This window comes from Erpetoichthys calabaricus, chromosome 3 (genome assembly GCF_900747795.2).
Source record: "Erpetoichthys calabaricus chromosome 3, fErpCal1.3, whole genome shotgun sequence".
NCBI lineage: Eukaryota > Metazoa > Chordata > Cladistia > Polypteriformes > Polypteridae > Erpetoichthys > Erpetoichthys calabaricus.
The window spans coordinates 103948226-103970167 of record NC_041396.2 but is presented as its reverse complement, the minus strand read 5'-3'; the positions used below and the strand labels follow the sequence as shown (position 1 = coordinate 103970167).

The window sequence follows — 21942 nt, the reverse complement described above, 5'->3', positions numbered from 1 at the left end:
CTGTGCTCCATGACAAGACAGAGATGACAGTTCAGTCTCACAATTAAAAGAATGCAAACATATCTTCCTCTTCAAAGGAGCAAACAAATCAATAGGGCTGTTTGGCTTGTAAGTATGCGAAGCACCGCGGCACAAAGCTGTTGATGGCGGCAGCTCACACCCCCTCCGTCAGGAGCAGAGAGTGAGAGAGAGAGAGACAGATAAAAAAATCAATACGTGCCCTTTGAGCTTTTAAGTATGCGAAGCACCGTGCAGCATACTTAAAAGCTGCACACAGAAGGTAGCAACGTGAAGATAATCTTTCAGCATTTTTAGACGAGCGTCCGTATTGTCTAGGTGTGCGAACAGCCCCCCTGCTCACACCCCCTACGTCAGGATCACAGATAGTCAGCGCAAGAGAGAGAGAAAGAAAAGTAAGCTGGGTAGCTTCTCAGCCATCTGCCAATAGCGTCCCTTGTATGAAATCAACTGGGCAAACCAACTGAGGAAGCATGTACCAGAAATTAAAAGACCCATTGTCCTCAGAAACCCGCGAAGCAGCGAAAAATCCGCGATATATATTTAAATATGCTTACATGTAAAATCCGCGATGGAGTGAAGCCGCGAAAGGCCAAGCGCGATATAGCGAGGGATTACTGTATACAGTAATCCCTCCTCCATCGCGGGGGTTGCGTTCCAGAGCCACCCGCGAAATAGGAAAATCCGCGAAGTAGAAACCATATGTTTATATGGTTATTTTTAGAATGTCATGCTTGGGTCACAGATTTGCGCAGAAACACAGGAGGTTGTAGAGAGACAGGAACGTTATTCAAACACTGCAAACAAACATTTGTCTCTTTTTCAAAAGTTTAAACTGTGCTCCATGACAAGACAGAGATGACAGTTCTGTCTCACAATTAAAAGAATGCAAACATATCTTCCTTTTCAAAGGAGTGCAAAGCAAGCAGTCAAAAAAAAAATCAATACGGCTTTTTGGCTTTTAAGTATGCGAAGCACCGCCGGTACAAAGCTGTTGAAGGCGGCAGCTCACACCCCCTCTGTCAGGAGCAGGAAGAGAAAGAGAGAGAGAGAGAGAGAGAGAGAGAGAGAGAGAGAGAGAGATAGCGAGAGACAGATAAAAAAATCAATACGTGCCCTTTGAGCTTTTAAGTATGCGAAGCTCCGTGCAGCCTGTCCTTCAGGAAGCAGCTGCACACAGCCCCCCTGCTCACACCCCCCCTACGTCAGCGCAAGAGAGAGAGAGAGAGAGAAAGTAAGCTGGATAGCTTCTCAGCCATCTGCCAATAGCGTCCCTTGTATGAAATCAACTGGGCAAACCAACTGAGGAAGCATGTACCAGAAATTAAAAGACCTATTGTCCGCAGAAACCCGCGAAGCAGCGAAAAATCCGCGATATATATTTAAATATGCTTACATATAAAATCCGCGATGGAGTGAAGCCGCGAAAGGCGAAGCGCGATATAGCGAGGGATCACTGTATATATATGTATGTATATATATATATGTATGTATATATGTATATGTATATACATATATATATATATATATATATATATATATATATATATATATATATATATATATATACATGTATGTATATATGTATGTATATATATATATATATATGTATGTATATATGTATATATACGGTTTTGGCAGCCAGCGCTTTTTTTCCAACCTTGAAGACCTCTCTTGAGATCCGTTTAATCGCCTCGTTGATTTCATGTCTTCCGAGGTAGTTTCAATACCCATTTCCTGCACCGAGTCATCTCCCCTTTTATGAGTGACTGTGTTAGTGGCCGTACTTCGTACAGGTCTTTGAACGCACTGAATACTTGTAACTGGTGTTGCCCATCGGCTACTTTCGACAGGGAATGGAAGCAATTGTCGAGTAACAAAAATTATTTGTAAGTGATTTCGCATTGAAGAAATAGTAAAAACTTGATCACTTCGGTCAATACCTAAAGAAATACACACAGCAAATGCAATTGAGAATACACCAGAATCTGTATGATTTAATTGTTGCTGTGTGTCTTCATAATGGACTAATGGAAAGGGAGGTTTGTAAGGAAACAAAGCATGAAGGAAATGAAGCTGCTCTTCGGTGAGGTTGAATTTTTTATCATTGTTTAAACTGTCATAGACATGAATTACAGCACCATCATAATAGGTACACACCCAGTGAGCCACTCGTTCAGTAGCTGCAGAAGGTAATATTTGAATATCTGTTGCATTTTGTGGAATGGGCATTATAGGTATGTCATGAGTCCACATTAGCTAAACCTCTTGAGGTTGGAAAATTGTATGCGCAGCTAAAATTTCGTTGAATTTGCTCATGTGATCTGTTGATAAATAATCATTATTTACCAACTCATTCATTGCAAAATCTGACAGTGGTAAGATCACTCCTTCCATAACACTAAACACAAACACTAAGTAGACACTAACACTAAAAAACGGCAACACCGCCGGGAAGAACACTAAATGAGATAAAGTAAAAGTCTACTAAACTTCTTATTATAACTGCTTTATTATAGCAGGTGAGGGGATGCTGGCGCACACTTGTTGTTGCCGCTCCTCCCTGTTAAAAACACTTTTCGCAAAATTCGCCTTAATTCTGCACTTTCTTACGCTTGTTTTATTTCGTTTATTGTACGTATAGTTCGTGGATACAGCTGACTCGAATTGCAAGGATTTGGCTTAATATTTACAGATTTTATGGACTCCACTTTACTGGGAACAGCTGAGTCTGTGGATCACGGGACGAGACCTACGAACATTTCTTTGTACCTGGCGATCTAGCACCTCGGGATGATCTGTCTCCGTGATTATATTTGCTATGCTGATCTGCTCCCGTTTCATCTTACAGTACCCTATGACTGGGAACTGATCTGATGTTCATACTAACCTGGTTTATGGCTTATGGCTCCGGGGCAAACACGCCTTAAATTACCAAGTGTTACTGTTTATAGCTGTTTATAGCTGTTTTTCATTATGTAAAGCACTTTGAGCTACTTTTTGTATGAAAATGTGCTATATAAATAAATGTTGTTGTTGTTGTTGTTGTTGTTGTATTGGAACATCAAAATCCTGCTTCCTCCTCCTGCTGCTTGCTATCGCCGCTCACCTACACTACCACACCCGCCTGTCCTACCAGCTGCGTTGTGCTGCTTCTACACTGCTATCAGCTAAGTATCACTCACTATTTTAGCCGCTTTGAGTACTGAGAAAAGTGCTATATAAATGTAACGAATTATTATTATTTATTATTAAACACTAAAGTACAAAAACGAAGTAGAAAGTAACACTAAACCACAACACCGCCGGGAACACTGGCACACCGCATCTACTAAACACTAAGAAACACTAAAGGAAAAAATACTATTCAGTACGTACTGCATCTACTAAACAGTAAATCAGAAAAGGAGAAAGGACTGCAAGACCACGTCAGTTGAGGAGCTCAGCTCGGAGCGAAATGAAGTGAATGAAATGAGGTGAATGGGAGGGGAGATGATCACGTGACTCCAACACCCGTCTTAACTCTCCGTCCCTCCACAAACAAACAAACACAGTCACACGGATCCCAACTCTCCTTTATATATATAGATTTATATACAATGAAAAACAAAAATAAATGAAACAGAAGCTGTACAGTGTATACAGTGGTTGCTAAATAATAACTGATAAAAAAATAAGAAACATAAACAAATGATTATTCTTTCCCCTCCTTCAGACAAGATACATAATCAAAGAGGATGAAAAAAGAAAAGTGATCAAAAAAGAATGTGAAAAAGAAATCAGTAAAAGTTTGAATCTATATCTCTCTCTCACTCTTCATATATACAATAAAAGAATGCTTTTTCAAAGGATTGCACCACGCTTTCTCTACAAACCTTTTATAAAATGGGCAACACTCACCCGACTAATCTATCATGAAGATGTTGCAACGTCCACCCTAGGTGTCCTTTCCATCTGCAGGATGCCCCATATATCTCCATATTCTTGTCACATACTCACATGCATGCTCTCCCTCTTTCAGGTAACTTTCCTAAAATTCCTTCTCTCTCTCTGTTTGTTCAAAACGTCAACTAAATTATGGCTCTCTCTTGTACAACCGGCTTGCATGTCTGTTTTCCTTCCATGACACACAGGGACTTAATCAGACATCCTTTCTCAACAAGCACAAAGTAACTGTGGGATTTTAGTGTGCCCGCAGTTAATGGCTCAAGTGATTCAATAGGTTTCCTCATAACCAACTTGAACAGCCCATGATGCCTTCTTCTGTGGCATTCTTTCCCGAGGCCTCCCTGAACCTACATCACAAGTAAACACTCCTTTCATAACTAAATATAAAAGAAAAGAAGAGCCATAATTACTTATTATTCTTTTAACAAACTGATCCTTTTGATACAGCCTATCACAAGCTCATGTTCTATTGGGAAATCTTTTTTAGACTTTCTAGAAGTTAATGCTGAGCTGCGATCATGCATCTCTAAAGGAAAAAAATTATTTCAATGCTGCATTGAACCAGTTAGAGTACTCATGCTGACCCCTGTCCATCACTGAAAGTGCCTACAAGGAGTACATGAACATCATAACTGGACCATGGAGCAATGGATGAAGGTGGCCTTCTCTGATAAACCATGTTTTCTTTTACAACATGTAGATGGCTTGGTGCATGTGTGTTGTTTACATAGGAAAGAAATAACAGCAGGATGCACTATGAGAAGAAAGCAAGCTGGCACAGACAGTCTGATGCTCTGGGCAATGTTCTGCTGGGAAACCTTGAGTCCTGGCATTCATGTGGATGATACTTTGACATATACCACTTACCTAAAGATTATTGCAGACCACCTACACCCCTTCATGGCAATCATATTCCCTGATGGCAGGTTTTTTGAGGAACATGACAAAGAGTTTATGGTTTTGACTTGGCCTCCAAATTCTCCAGATCTGTGGGATGTGCTGGAAAAACAGGTCTGATCTGTGAAGGTCCCACCTTGCAAGTTACCAGACTTGCTTCTAACTTCTTGGTACCAGATACCACAGGACACCTTCACAAGTGAATTTCCCCTTGGGATTAATAAAGTATCTATCTATCTATCTATCTATCTATCTATCTATCTATCTATCTATCTATCTATCTATCTATCTATCTATCTATCTATCTATCTATCTATCTATCTATCTATCTATCTATCTATCTATCTACTGTGGAGTCCTTAAAATGTCAGAGCTGTTTTGTTGGCACGAGTGGAGCCTATACAATATTAAGCAGGCGGTTTTAATGTAGTAGCTGATCCGTGTTTAAAATAAATATCAAATAGCATATTTGAATATGCCTGTTTTTTTGAGTACAAAGCCTAAAGTAGCTTAGCTGTAAATAATCATCTTTAAATTAACAGAGTTAATTGCCTACATGGTTTGATTTGTATTGGTTTACTCATTGGATTGATAAGATACGCTAATTGTGCTGCACTTGCACTTTGATTGTGGTACCACTACAGAAGTCCTGGAAATACACTTTAAACAAAACAAATCAAAAATAAATAAATGGGAAATGCTCTCGACCTTTCAGAATTCAGCTAAATCAAAGTGCACATCAACCTTCTGGCTTTCAGCAAGCCTCACAGATCACAAACTGTTCTGATACAATTTTATATAAATAAGAAACCTTAAGGGGGCACTGTGCACACATAACAGAGGTTTTATGTGAATTTTTAAGATAAAAATGCTAGTTAAGCAAAGAAACCTAAGCATATTTAGCATACTTAAATTAAATAATGCAATACTACCTTAAATATTTTATTTCTTTTAAATATGAAGGAGATCTTGCTTTCCTTGCATCCATAAGTAACCACACAAAGAAAGGCATAAAGTATGTTTGTGTGTGGATTTTTGTGTCTCTGTATTCTGCAAGTGTATAATGCACTGTGTATCCACCTTAATAAAAGGATAAGTGCTTGTGTGTTTGTCTGTGTGTCCATCTGGTTGCTATTTCTCTGTCATTCCAAAAGATAGCACATCATAAACATATGTTTGTAAGTGCAATAGTCATTCCACTTGATGGCACATCACAAACATGAACAATGCTTTTACAAATCTCAGACCAAATGACTCATAACTGAGAGCATGGTGGACTGCAAACGTTACCACTGAGGTCTACATTAATTACTTACATTTCAATCTGTTTTAGACGAGTAGCACAGCTAATGTATGCATAAAATAACTATATACACTCAGAATTTAAACTAATTGTAATGTATTCATGTTTAAACGAACTTTACATATTAAACTCTGTAATAAAACTCTGTATTTATAGTGATGAGTGAAAATTTACAGTATGTAAATGATCTGAAATGTGGGCATTTTGCAGATTTTAATTTAAAGTTGAACGAGGAGATTTGGCTGGTGGGCTACACTGTTTTAATAATAACTTCTGTTCTCATCATCCAGACAGAAGAAGTCCTGCCCAAAGACACATGACTTTAGGTGCCCTCCTTCCAAACTCTTTCCCTTCTAGTGCAGACACAATAAAAGGGGTCGGCGACATGAAGTTATTCTCATTTCACCAGCAGCATCGTTAAGGAGTACAGCTCTGCAATTCCTGTCTTGTAAAACTTAGTCATTTTGTCTCTGCTCTGTTTTAAAAAATCTACCATCTTTACAATTAAATGCAGAATCACAGGCTGGGACCCCAACACTTTTTATGAGTTTGGTTTATTTTTATACAATTCTACAAGTTCTAAAAACATTTGTTCAAAACATTTATAACTTGTCGACTCCTAATCATTTAGAGTGTGCCAAACCAAATTCGATGGGAAATGTAAAGTCTCACAATAAATTACTTTTAATTTCCTTTGTTAATGCTTTAATATATTTGGATTCTTTGTATATATTTTTTAAAAACTTTTTCAAGATTATGTTTGTTTTAGTTGTGCCTACAGTGGTTAATGTAGACATTTCTCAAGGATGAAAACCAAGGGAGTATCATGTCTGTCTACTTAATCCACAGCAATAAAGGCACTAACCAGGATGAGGATTACGAACCCCTCCAGACTCCACCCTCCTCTTCTCCATCATCCACGTCCACAGGACCTCCAGTTTAAAAGGACTGCTAACACAGCCCACCTTTTCTCTGACAACTGCCTGAAAATCTCTACATGACTTGGTATTGCGGTCATTACTAGCAGATGTTGTTGCACCTACTGCATCAATACCTAGCACCTTAGTTCTCTTTGAGCCTCCTATCCTTTTTAATCTCTCTGGAGTTGTTTTTTTCACATCCCTTATGTGTAACTAGCTCTTAAAGTTTCTGTATTTTTATTGAACACATTACTTTAGATTAATAGTGAGCTCAACTTTACTTCTTCCCTAAAACATGTTCACTTGTCACATCAGGTCTATTTGCTATTGCTGTTTGGATTATATAAAAATATTAATTCCCTTTGAAACTTTATTGTGACTTTAGGGAGGTGCACCATCCAGAGTTTCCTCTTGCACCCTGTGTTTTATTGGGGAACTGCCCCTAGATAGCAATTTTGGGACTTATGTCAGGTATGCAAAGGGGGGAGCAAAACTCTTCCAACTTTGTTATTTTATTTAATGATCCCGCCTACACTTTATTCCACCCCTGGGCATCAGGGCTGTCTTAACATATGGGCACAGTGGACACTTGCTGGGGGCCCACAATGTTTCTGATGCCTATGTATGTTTCAGTTTTGCTATCAAAACAGAGGCCTCTATGCACTATTTTGTCCAGGTGGGCTATGATACTGCTAGTTATTTAATAAAAATTATATTAATAGTAAGTTATGCAACTGCTGAAGATGGCCAGAAGGAGTAACATTGCATCTTTGTGGACCTGGAGAAAGCATATGACAGGGTGCCTCGAGAGGAGTTGTGGTATTGTACGAGGAAGTCAGGAGTGGCAAAGAAGTACATAACAGTTGTATAGGATATGTACGAGGGAAGTGTGACCGTGGTGAGGTCTGCAGTAGGAATGACGGATGCATTCAACGTGGAGGTGGGATTACATCAGGGATCGGCTCTGAGCCCTTTCTTATTTGCAATGATGATGGACAGGTTGACAGATGAGATTAGACAGGAATCCCCATGGACTATGATGTTTGCTGATGACATTGTGATCTGCAGCAAGAGTCGGGAGCAGGTTGAGGAGCCACTGGAGAGGTGGTGATATGCTCTAGAGAGGAGAGGAATGAAGCACAGTAGGAACAAGACAGAATACATGTGTGTGAATGAGAGGGAGGTCAGGTCAGTGGAATGGTGAGCATGCTGGAGTAGAGTTGTAAAGATGGATGAGTTTAAATACTTGGGATCAACAGTACATAATAATAGAGATTGTAGAAGGGAGGTGAAAAAGAGGGTGGAATGTGTGGAGAAGAGTGTCAGGAGTAGTTTGTGAGAGATGGTCATCAGCAAGAGTAAAAGGGGAGGTCTACAGGACGGTAGTGAGACCAGCTATGTCATATGGGTTGGAGACAGTGGCATTGACCAGAAAACAGGAGACAGAGCTGGAGTTGGCAGAGTTAAAGATCCTAAGATTTGCATTGGGTGTGACGAGGATGGATAGGATTAGAAATGACTACATTAGAGGGTCAGCTCAAGTTGGACGGTTGGGAGACAAAGTCAGTGAGGCGAGATTGCGTTGGTATGGACATGTGCAGAGGAGAGATGCTGGGTATATTGGGAGAAGGATGTTAAGGATAGAGCTGCCAGGTAAGAGGAAAAGAGGAAGGCCTAAGTGAAGGTTTATGGATGTGGTGAGAGAAGACATGCAGGTGTTGAGTGTCACAGAGCAAGATGTAGAGGACAGGAAGATATGGAAAAAAGATGATCTGCTGTGGCAACCCCTAACAGGAGCAGCTGAAAGAAGAAGAAGAAGTAAGTTATGCAATTACCACTGAAAAACTATGCAAATTCTGTATCATACAATAGCTTCCTAAAGAATAAAGACATTAATGCTTGCTATCTTTACATTATTATTCCTGGTCCACAAAGCAATGGAAAGAGCTGATGTTTGTAACATCTTTTCTTCATAAGGCGTATTTTTGTCCATTAGGGTTAGCTTCCTTACATATTATAGTTTGGCCTGACTGAAACGTTTATAGGCTACTCAATTCTGAATATTTTACCTGTATTGTTAGAACTTACAAAGAACTGATTAGTGAACAATTCGTGAACATAGAACATTCTAGTAGTAAGGTGGAGTTCCCAGAACATTCTAGTATTAAGAAGGAATTTCAAAAATATTCTAATGGTAAAGAGAAGTTTCTGTTTCAGCCCTGTTTTTTTCTTACACTTGAAAATGCTGATTTTGGGAATGTCTGATATTTATCATGCAGGCAAGCCTTTTTTAAACCATACTTTAAGCTCACCACCCTAAAAAAAAAAAGATAATTCTAAAACAACTAGAGAGAGGGAAGGGGGGGAGGTGTGTGGGGGTCAGGAACAAGCCAAATTATAACACACAAAGAGAGAAGATGGATAAATGGTAAAATAAAATGAGCTGGCTTAGGTGCTTTATACCATACAGTTCCATTATTATTTAAAGGCAGAGAAGATTACAACCCCTAAAATGCCTCCATATATCAAGTTCAACTTTATTGTTACGTACTTAGTACAATGAAATGACATTCTTACTTACATGTCTGCTCAGGTTTCCTTCCACTGTCCAAAGACATTCAGGTTAGATGATTTAGTGGTGCTAAATTAGCTCTAGTGTGTGTGGGTGTGTGGGGGTGTCTGGTCACCCTGCGATGGACTGGCACACTGTCCAGTGTTTGTTTGTGCCTTCTGTGTGCATTGTGTGTGCCCTGTGCTAGCTGGGTTAGGCCCCCACCATGACTGTGATCTGGATTAAGCAGGTTAGAAAGTACCAATACATGATATGTCTGTTCAGAATAATGGCAGTGAAACAAAACAAAAAAAACCCACAATAACATAAAAAAATCAAAACAAAAAAAAATTGCAACATATATGCAACTGTTGTTTCCCTCATCTCCATTGGCTACTGGCCATATCTTAATTATAATGTTCCTATATTTTGTTAATCATATTTGCTCTGTTTTACTGTGTGTGTGTATTAATGTAAAGAGAATATGGTTTAACTGTTTCTGTTATTGTTGTAAATTTGTGCAAGATTTCTGAGACCGTACTCGGCAAAGAACATTATACAAAAATAAAACTGAATTGAATTAAATAAAGCAAAGAATGCATAGCCAGATAAAAACCACAACCAGGTTAAAAGAAAAATATAAAATAGTGACACAAAAAGCTCAGCATGGCAATAATGGGCAGGACAAAGGGTGTTTTTTTTATTATTATGTGCAATACCCAGACCTTTGAGCTTTTCATTGTAGGTACAGTATACTGTGCAAACAAACCTTAAACTAAAGCATGACCACATAAAAAGTTATTGTTGTTCCTGGTATCTAATATTGATTTCAGTGCAATATTAACTAGCACAAAAAACGATTAAGCATGTTATTTTGCTAATATTAAGTTTTAAAAAGAATTCCTATTTTCTTATAGTTAGTTTAAACAGCAAAAGAGAAGAAACATAGTTTACAATGAAGTCTTTAGACTATTTACTTCAATTCCTATTTATTTTGAGAAGACATTTTATAAATTTGTTAATATAGTAATAGTTCTATACATAAAGATGCAGGCGGGGGTCAGAGGCGGACCTACATTTTTGAGGCTCCAACTGTTATGGAGCTCCTTCGCAACCAGCAATGAGGTTTGGATAACTACAATTAAAAAAAACAATAGGCTTAGGATAACCTAACACTATTTCACCTTTACTACTTACCTTACTTTTCTAAATGTAATGTTTAATTTTGAGTAGGGGTAATTCAAATATTGTATCCTTATGAACACATGAAAAAAATATTGTCTAGATTGCTATCATGAGTGATTCACATTAGCACTCTAATTGCCTTTTCAACAGCTCCCCTTTTTTATGAATTTTTACTGTTTTTAATTGCACATAGGTAAAATCATCATGTCATTTTCTAACTGGCTTAATTCAGACCAGAGTTGTGGGGCATGCTGGAGCCCATCGCAGCTAGCACAGGACTCAAGGCAGGAACAAACCCTGGACAGGGTGCCAATCTATCACAGGGCAAACACACACGCACACACTCCACACCAAACATACACTCGCAAATCAAACACACACTAGGGCCAGTTTAGTGCTGCTACCTGCATGTTTTTGGACAGTGGGGGGAAAGTGGAACAAACCCACATAGACACAGGAAAAACATACAAACTCCACTTGGAGAGGACCCAGGGTGCAAACCCCTGTCTCTTTACAGTGAGGCAGTAGCGCTTTGACTGCATAGGTAAAAGAAGTTGTTGTTATTTATTGTGATAGTATTAAATGTTTAGTATATTTTAAGGTTTTATAAGATTTATTGTGATAGTATTATATGTTTAGTATATTTTAAGGTTTTATAAGATTATCTGTCTAAATAAAAAGTTACTTAAATGTGGTCCATTACAAAAGAAATATGCTTTCATTTTTTCCAATACAGCTAGCCTAAGATAAATAATTAAAATTTTTGGTATAAATATTAACAGCGGGTGGCACAGTGGCGCAGTGGGTAGCACTGCTGCCTTCCAGTAAGGAGACCTGGGTTCACTTCCCGGGTCCTCCCTGCGTGGAGTTTGCATGTTCTCCCCGTGTCTGTGTGGGTTTCCTCCAGGTGCTCCGGTTTCCTCCCACAGTCCAAAGACATGCAGGTTAGTTGCATTGGCAATTATAAATTGTGCTTGGTGTGTGTGTGCCCTGCGGTGGGCTGGCGCCCTGCCTGGGGTTTTTTTTCTGCCTTGCGCTCTGTGTTGGCTGGGATTGGCTCCAGCAGACCCCCGTGACCCTGTAGTTAGGATATAGTGGGTTGAATAATGGATGGATGGATATTAACAGTGTTTTAAGTTATTTATAATTATTTTATATTAAATATATTTAGAATGAAATGAAACTGCCTTAATACAAGCATGTTTTCACTTACGGCATTAAACTTTAATTAACCTTTTAATTTTTATTTTATCTATTTTATATTGAATTACACTATATTAATAATATTTAAAAAAAAAAAAAAACCTCCTCATACAGTAGATGCCAAACATTTTTAAGTAATGTGCACTAAAGTCTCTTCTGGGGCCCTTCCAGGATTAGTTTTGTAGTAGATCCTCCCTTGTGTGTGGCACACTCTGATCTACAGTTGGCATGACTTATGGGCTCTCCTGGTGTTTTTTTCCCCATGAGTGTAAGCACTACTTTACATCATATTCATAACGGCTGGTTGGAACAGTCCCTAACAAACTGTTGGGTCCTGGTCCTTTTCACACATTTTTTTTTTAGATTTCATATACGGTATTAATCCTCCTGACCCAGAGCACATGGTCAGCCATTTAACTGAACACCTGGAGCAATTTTCAGGTTAAGGGCTTTGCTGAAGGGCCCAACGGAGCAGGATTTCTTTTGGTAACGGGATTTCAACCAGCAACCTTCCTGATACTAGCACAGATCCTTAGCATCAGAGGCACCACTCTGGCAATAAATTATGACTAAGAACAGCCATGCTAGCAGTGTTAGTTCGCCATTGATGCCTCTTCTTCTACTACACCACATCAAAAGAGCAAAAAGATAAAAGCTGATTCAACTTTACAAAAACTGAATGAGGAAGAAAAGGACAAATATGAGTGAGGATTATTTCAGATAGTAAAAATGCATATTTACCATCTAAAGTAAACATTCTGATTTAATAGAATATGATACTTGAATCCTTCCAGAGGAGCAATATACTCCAACTTGTACCATACTACTCCTTATATTTCAAAGTTAATTATCCTGCACAAAATGAGTCTCGTTAGTTCAAGCCTATTAAGTTCAGAATCTTCAGTCACAGAAATACTTCCAGTCAAATTATTAATACCTAATATAAAATGCTTTAATATATATGGTACAATATAATAATATAATAATAATGGCTCTGTAATGAGCTTAACTGGGCAGCACCAGAAGGCAATAATTGCATTATTTATACTCATTGTCCAGGGACTAAAGTCAGTCAGTCAGTCATTATCCAACCCGCTATATCCTAACACAGGGTCACGGGGGTCTGCTGGAGCCAATCCCAGCCAACACAGGGCGCAACGCAGAAACAACTCCCTGGGCAGGGCGCCAACCGACCGCAGGGCAAGGGACTAAAGTTTGAAGAGAAATTTTTAAAACACATTTCAGTGTGTTTTATGTATCACATAAAAACACAAAAACAATACACATTGCTGGTTCTCTTCAAATGTTTTATGTGTTTGTACATTATTTACAAAGTAATATGCAAATATACCACAACCGTACACATTTTTCTTAAATTTGATTCTCCTATCATTAAAAAGCATATAGTAATGGCCAATGCATAAAGAATCTAACATTGGATCTGTCAGCAATGATGAAACAACCATTCTATGGAAATGACCCCAAGTGTCTCTACAGGATATTAAGAACATTTATGCTTGGGTGCAAAAATCATATTCCCAGGAGAACCTACATATGGCTCAGGGTCTTCTGGTAATTGCAGGAAACTCAGGTTCCATCTCAAGTAACTGGCTTTTAATAAAAGTAATATTAAGGGTTACAAGTTCAAACACTCAAAGGCTTTGCCACTTGATGGCACCAATACTTAAAAAAGCAGAATCTGATGAGATTCCTGGAAAGTAAAACATCAATGGAAATTTAAAATGGACTTTCTCTGCCAGACAGCTCTGTGATAAGACAAGGATGTTAGCAAGATAATGGAGAAAAATTGATAAAGAAATGTTTTGGAGGTAAGAAAATGGAGAGCGTGAAAGCAAAGCAGGATAATTATCTTCTCAGATTAGAAAAGGATTTCAACGCTTAAACAAAGCCAATAGATATTTTTTGTATTTTATTTCCACTTCATTTCCCTTCCTAAATTGGTTAAATAAGATATCTGTGTCTTATAATCCAAGGTGGTTTCGAGTGGTGTGGTGTTACTAGACCCTACTAGACAAAAACAGAGAGTGGGGGCAACTGAGGCAGCAGGCATAGCACACATCAGAGAATACCCCAGGGAAGGTCTGTACGTTAAAGGAAAAATCCACACTGGCAGCTGGAGAACTCCTGGTGAAATGAAAGGATACTGTACATATTGGTGTGTGTCAGTAAAGTATGTTTATCAAGTAAATTATGCTGTAAATTACAGATTAAACAATGTTCTATTAGAATAAATAAAAGATTCACACAGTCTTAATTTCTTGTTGAATAAAGAAGGCTGCTGTCTACACAATGAGAACTGAGTCATGAAATGTTCATTGAGATTACTGAGCATTTCAGGTACACAAGTGGAATGTTAAGACTGAAAATAGATAGATTACATCATTATAAATGATTCCAGTTTGAAGAATATATATACTTCGTGTGTGGGTATATATATTTTATGTTAACATTTTATGTATACATTTGTACATATTTTATATACTGTGTATGTACATAAAAGGACAAAGCCAGTCAATTGGAAGAATGGATAGCACAACATTTTGCTGACAATCACAATGTACAGCTGATGAGGACCGTTATACAGACATGTAAAAAAAATCAAAGCATTATAGGATTTTTCAAGGTAACAAGCACAAACTGAAGGATGGATAGTTTCTATGCACTCCTTTATCAGCATTTTGATGAGTTCAAAAAGCCATCCTAAATTCTCCTGCTTGTTTGTCTCATTGGTCACTAAAAGTTAAATATTATACATCAAGTCACTGAAGAACAATAAAAGCCACAGAACTCAATTTATTTTCTCAAAGCCCTTAAACTTACCAGATTTTGGATATGACACCAATAAAATGTCATCTGCCCTGGCTTCAAAATTGCCCACTGCCTGTAAGTTTTCCGGAGAAGTTAGTGGTGAAGGATACAGGGTTCCCTTATACATAAACTGTCTCTCTTCTGGTTGCAATTGTTTTACTTTTTCTGCCATGTCTTCGAACTCTTTGAAAATAGTGCTTCTATCCATGTTAGACGCCAGATTTGTTCTTGAGAGGTGAGAATGAATTTTTCCAACAGGCAGATGTCTGTTAAGTGGTGCCTCACTTTCACTTTAAATGCTGCAGCAGCAATGAACTTTAGTGACCTGCTTTCCAGGCAAAGTACTAAAGGAGCCACCTCCTTACGCAGCACATGCGTGCAGTTGTACTCCTCTTCTATGCCACACTCATAATAATGACATAAATGTGCTGCCTAATCTATTTAGGGATTTAGGAGTGTCTAGGTGCACACATGGTTAAGAAGAACTGAACGTTTTGTCAGATATGTTGCAGTCAGTATCGGCCTCATACAGGCAGAGCCCTTGTCTAATACTGTATATAACTTTACTAGTGACTGGGTGCCCGATCGAATCAGGCTACAAATTGCACGTTTGTGAAATCAATACTTTCTCTGCAAAGAATTATTTGTTTTTTTAAGTCCCTGAAATTATTTTGTTCTAATATATAGATTTGAGCAAATTTTGGTGTTTCACCTTCTCCGGGGTGCAAGGGTCCAGATTGATGGTATATTTGGCCATGTATTCTGTAACAATACGGACCATGGCCTGGAGGCAGTTGCACTGTTATACTTTCTGATATTTTCCAAGAAATGCTTGGAGTTTGGGTCTAAATACAGTATGTCAACAGGTTGTTAAACCTGTCAGGGTATCTGTAAGGGTTAATTCGAACTCGACCTTTATGGCAGCAATTGTATTCTCCACCTTGCCTGTTTTCACAGGTGAAGTTGAATGAGTTGCAATGTTTGCACAGGTTGTCAAATGCACCTGAGTGGTGCTCCGGAACTTTGTCCTCAGTAATATCTGTGTGATTCCACATGGCAATGCCGTGCCGGTGAGCATTTTCACGCCGCAAGGCACGGGCTGCTCGATGTCTTTCAACCCGTGCTACATTTGCGGTTACTCGAGCTTCTTCGGTCGCTTGTGCACGGCTGGCACGATTTCTTTCAGCGTTAGTAGCATTCTGTAGTGCACGTTCTTTATCTGTCCTTTGTGTCCGATTTGCACTATTTCTTTCAGCGTTAGTAGCATTTATAGCTGCAAGCTGCTCGTCCGTTTGTTGTGCACGTTGTGTACGTCTGGTCACATTAGCAAGTCTACGTTCCTCCTCAGTCATGTGACTTCGTTTCTTACGCATCCTTTCCCACGGCTGCTGCTGTTGTGGCTGCATTGCGATCGTCACTCATTTTAGATCTGAGATCGGCTAAAATTTTAACAATGTCCGTTGTTAATACCCAGCCGTCATTACTCATGCTTCTAACTATTGAGTCGAGGTATTGACGCGAACACCATACATACGGGGTATTGACGCGAACGCCATACATACGGATACTATCAAATTATACAGTATATAAGGATACATTACAATATGTATAGTGATTTTCAATTTCAAAGAATATTCAGATAAAAAAAATCCTGTGTCTTGTGTAAAATTAGAAAATAACTTGTTCAGTTTTAATTTCATGTTAGCTCTAAAGACCTGTGTGTTTAATTCCTAATTCCCATATCTGTGGGATGTTTACATGTTCTCCATGTGTGTAATTCCAGTTCTCTTCCATATCCCATAGATTTGAATCTTACATTAATCAGGGTCTCAGAATTGTGTAATGGTGTCAACACTTCTGCGATAACCTCTAGTTTTCCCAGGCTCTAGACGGGACTAATTGTTTTCAGACAATAGGTGCACGTGTCGTAATGTTTATAGGGCACTGAGTGGGTTGAGGCTGTGTGTTAAAAAGCATTTAATTTTGCTGTTAGATTAATGTCTTCTTAAACTATCTAGAAGCCTCACATGTCACTTTCCTAATTCAATCCTGTGGGAGAGATTTTGCTTTACAGAGTAATGGATTCCTATGCTTTACTCACAGGAGCTGATGTACAGTAACTTAATGAACTACCAGGAGACTCATGCCAAGATGAATCTTAACAATAAGCTATCCATAAAGAAAAGAAATATGATACAAATTGTGCTGTACACAGGTTGCTGAATGAGACTAGCATGTGAAAGAGCTGGTAAAACCTTGTCAATCGAGTTTCTGAGCAGAGGTAAAAGGATCTTAAAGAAAATAGTGTGCTGTGAAATCAGAGGCAAACACTTGAAGAAAGTTGCACTGATTTTGGTTTCAGGGTGCACAGGCACATTGATCTTTGAATCTGCAGCAAGGCGTGATTAAATGAAGTGAGAAAACCTAATATGAAGTTGGTCTGCTAAATCCATGCACCTGTTTGAACAAATCAGTATTACAATATTATGCTAGAAAGGGGGCAGAAATGACTGAATGACATTCTACAGAAAGCAGATAGAAATTATTTTGGATAAAGTTTTAAAATTACAAACAGCAAAAGACATCAGAAGATTATGACAAGGTGAGCAAGGCAAGAAACAGAAAAATACATGGAGTTTGTGTAAGCCACAGTTGACTGAATGAACTCTCCTGCTTTTAGAAGAGTGCAGATAACCACAACGTTAAAGGATGCTATGCTTCATACAAACAAGCTCCTTAACAGAGAGTTGATCATACTTTTAACAATGTACAGCATGGATATCATTTAATGTATTGTGCTATTCCTCACTCAATCGGTTCATTGCCCTGGGGATATGGGGGGCGGGTCCCCCTTGTAACTTTCAACTCCATCATTTCATCAAGGAGGGGAAGAGAAATCTGGTATAAAGGCCCCTTGCCAACACGGACACTCTGAAAGTACTGATGATGAATGATAGATGCCTTCATATGTTTAAGACAAGGATCAACAGTTCACGTAAGAGGTGTTCTACATCCAGGGACAACTTAACCTGGTTGGGGGACTGTTACAAGAAGCGTTGTCCCTTAAGGAATACTCCACCAAAAGTTACTTTTTTAGATAGATAGATAGATAGATAGATAGATAGATAGATAGATAGATAGATAGATAGATAGATAGATAGATAGATACTTTATTAATCCCAAGGGGAAAATCACAATTTATGACTTATTTTCTCCATGCAAATTTTAGTGGTGGTCGAGAAAAAAATTTAATCTCAAGATTTTATGAGAATGGACATAACAATGTTTCTACTAGAACAGGAACCCAATAGTGGCAAACAACATCCTAACATTTTGTGTCTTCTTTTTTTAGCACATTCATTGCTATTTTGTGCCGTTTTGTTGTTAACAACAATGGTTGTTGCTACCCCTTGACTAACGTCATTCGTAACAATCCTGATATAAGAGATAGTGTTGCACTGTGATGTTTATCCAAATTTGTTTACTCGAAAGAATCCTTTGGCAGTTAGATCTTTACATGTACCCCTTTTTTGACCTTAATTTTTGGTTAGTGATTTTTGGTTTTGGCATTTTGAAATAAGAACTTGCCTTTCATTTTGATTTAATATCTCACAAAACATACATATGTTGGTATCCAAGGGTTGGATCTTCCTTTAAAAAGCAAACCGTTACTTGTAATGTTAGCTAAGAGAATGTAATCTAACATAGTGTTAGGACTTCTGGCTTTGAATCTTCTGCCCTCCTGTTTTTACATTTGTGTTTCGAAGCCTTAGTTTTATTTGGATTTTTCAGGATTTTGAACCTGCAGCCTATCCTGTTAAAACACATTTCCTGTCCCTTTACACTTTCTTTGAATATGACTGGGTAAATGTATGTGCTCACAATAAAATTATAAACATTAATTTCTTCACAATAAGACCAAATGTGGCAAAAGAGAATCTCTTTCTGTTTATTGATCTGCTACCTCACATTGTTGCTTGTTTAAGCTACCCTTGTATGCATTTGTGTATGATAATATTTTTTATTTTGGATTAAAGAATGTTGTTTTGACATTCTGTTCCAGATTATGGTACCACCATCACAAGGCTTACAAAAAAACCTGTAGCTGAAATCCAACTTGTACTCACAAAGAGTACAGTTATGAACATAAACAAAAAACAATTAGAACTGAAAAAAGCATTTTTATTGATGAAGGGTCAGAATGATGTCGTAATTAAAAGCGCTGCTGCCTTGTATGGTTTAATGCCTGATTACATCTTTAACCACATCATTGTACCTGGCAATCTTTGGGTCCAAGTGGATTTAGTTTCATTATCCCAAACATCATAAAAATGTGTCTGTATGTGTACATGTGTGTTTATGTGTGTATGGGTTCTGTCAAAGATGAAATGGCATCCCACCTAGGACTGGTCTCTGAACTCTCCACTACTCTATACTTTAGGCATGCTTTAAGACTTGTTACAGTGATCCCAAGCTAAATTTAAGTGTGCTTCACATCCATTTAAGCTAAAACAGATGAGCCCTGTGCTGTGAAGAGGTTACACTCCTTCCATTATATGACTTTACTTTCCATTGATTAACTAATTCTACACAGAGGTCAACATTTACAGTGAAGTCTCTAAGCTATATGTGTGTTAAACAATTATGTGATTAGCATAAAAAGAATAATTTGTTATAAACTTTACTCAGTTTCTTGCTAACCTTAATATAAGTGGAAGAATGTACATTCTACTTTGTGATCTACATTTTTTCTCACCTGCCTATGTCTCCTGTGTATTTTCTATTTACCTCAACATGGATCAGTATTTGTGTATTACTTCAGGTGGTCTTCCTAGGAGGATGAAATTTCCACGCTTCAACCTTTAGAGACTCTTGAGCAGTGTGTGAGAAAAGTTTTACATACACAAGCAGAATCCTTTTTGGCAAAAGATTATATATTTCAATTCAGCTCTAGGCTTCTACAGTAGATGTCAAACACACCTAACTATCACTAGCCTTTAGAAAGAAATAAGCAACAATTAGATTGTAATTTCTCTACCAGTAGAGTTTAGAGCCAGGCAAATACTACTAAGCACTGTTGTAAGTCGCTCTGGATAAGAGCGTCTGCTAAATGATGAAAATGTAAATGTAAATGTAAAAATACAGAATATTCTCCATAGCTAATTAGTTATATATTCCATAATACTTACTGTAAGTGTCATGTTTTGGCGATGGTGGCAACCTTGCCTTAAATATAGTTTCATTTCTGAGATCTTTTTTTATTCACTAATTAATCATTATTGTGTATTTTTTTATCCATTTCTATAATATGTATTGAATATTTTTTAGTTTATTAATTATTTATGGATGTATTTTCATTTTACGGTAGTGCATTTAGTTATGTGCCCTATCTGCTTTGTATAGAGTTTTTTGGGACAGTGCTGTCATGATATTTAGCTGGAGGACCACCCTGTGTCTATTTATTTAATTGGCATTGAGTGCTGCAGTAGAATCATCTTCTTCAAAGTGAGCACTTTTGTAAATTGATGGTTTTTCTGACTTTTTTCCTCTGTTCTTGAGGTTTTTGAATTTGGATTTGTATCTTTCAGGCTGCAGAGTGTGTGTATGTTTACTTTCATAAATGACTCCCAGTGGGTAACAGCTTAGAAGAATCAGAGTCTGATGACCTTACCCCTTGGTGTCTGGAGAACACACCCCTTAACTTTCAGAAATATCACTCCTCAGACAACGGCGCTTTAGATGTCCGCCTATGTTCCCTAACGGGTGCCTGACTGTGCCTTCAGGTTTCCTTTTAGGCAAACCTGTCATTATTTGTCTCTGTTCAGTGTTTTTGTTGTTTCCTGTTTAAAGATATATATGTTTTGGTAATTGATCTTCAAATGTAAAGAGCTGGTGTTTTCGTGATTTTTCCTTTTCTTTACTAATTTAAGGTTTCTTGAAATTATTAGGGAATGTTTTGATGATAATGGGCTTTCATTTTTGTTTTTGTCTGTTTGGGCCAAAGTTTGCTGTAGTTTGGAAAAACAGCCATTTTGTCAAAGCCTGATTTTTAAAATTTTGGTGGCAGGAGTCATGACACTGAGTAAGCATTCAGCCAATACTGGAACAATAACAGGTCCACTTGATTATCACTGGGTGTTTAACTCACTGGACAATAACTACATGATGATATTCTAAGGGCAACATCAGGGCATCTACTGGGAATGCAAAAAAAAAACAAAGACAAAATTACACATTTTTACACTATTGCCTGTTCTTCATGTACAGTTCTAAGCCTGGCCTATCCTACACTCTTTACCCACCACATACCCATACCCTAGTTTAAACAATCCTCGACTAACCTACTCATACGCCTTCCCAACACATCAGTGCCCCTCCAGTTCAGATGTGGCAAAACAGGTCCCATCTGTTCCAAAAGGTGTCCCAATGCTCCATAAACCTGTAACCTTCTGCCCTATACTAAGATTTAAGCCACGCGTTAATCTCTCTAATCTCCTCAGTCTTACCTGGATTTCCAGGTGGAATAGGCAAAACTTCAGAAAAGACTACCTTGTCAGTTCTGCTTCTCAGCCTGGCACATAACTCTTTTAATTTGGATCACAAAATTGACAGATTACCTGTTTGTATGTCCATCACAGACAATGATAATTGGACCCGCGCCATCTCTGGCCAAGAGCCTATCGACCCTTCCAGGGAGGTCTCACACCTGTGCATCCAGAAGCAAGACACCATGCAGGACTCTCCCTCTCTGGAGCAAACCTGTGCTTCAATCCCCCTAATGTTTGAGTCCTCAGCTATCACTAACTCTCTCGTTCTGGGGACCGGTTTTGAGGTGGCCCACTGTGGCTCCTCATGCCTGCATACCACTCTCATATATATGACTTAAATAAACAGCCCAATGAAGCAAAAATGATTACATTGGCCATTTTTTCTTCCTGGGGTCGTCCTCATGATCATTAGAAAAAGTTTCTAACAGAAGGCTTCTAAGGACATAATACAGTACCTCTAATCACCATCATCCACACTTAAATGTCTTGGGATCACTGATTATCCACATTTAAGTTTCTTCAACTTTCAACACACATTCT

At 38.2% G+C, this 21942-nt stretch overlaps 1 protein-coding gene across 7 annotated transcripts in view; it reads right to left on the bottom strand.

Annotated features, from left to right (window-relative positions):
• The window catches only part of LOC114649318 (sulfotransferase 6B1-like), a 296944-nt gene that overhangs the window by 51077 nt on the left and 223925 nt on the right, over positions 1–21942 (bottom strand). The window contains exon 1 of one of the 7 annotated variants that reach the window (XM_051925619.1): positions 14867–15226. The exons of the other annotated variants lie outside the window; for them this stretch is intronic. Within the exon in view, the coding sequence (XP_051781579.1) occupies positions 14867–15062 (196 nt within the window). The 5' untranslated portion in view covers positions 15063–15226. Of the gene's footprint in view, positions 1–14866; positions 15227–21942 lie in introns of those variants that run through there. 7 annotated transcript variants of the gene reach the window in all.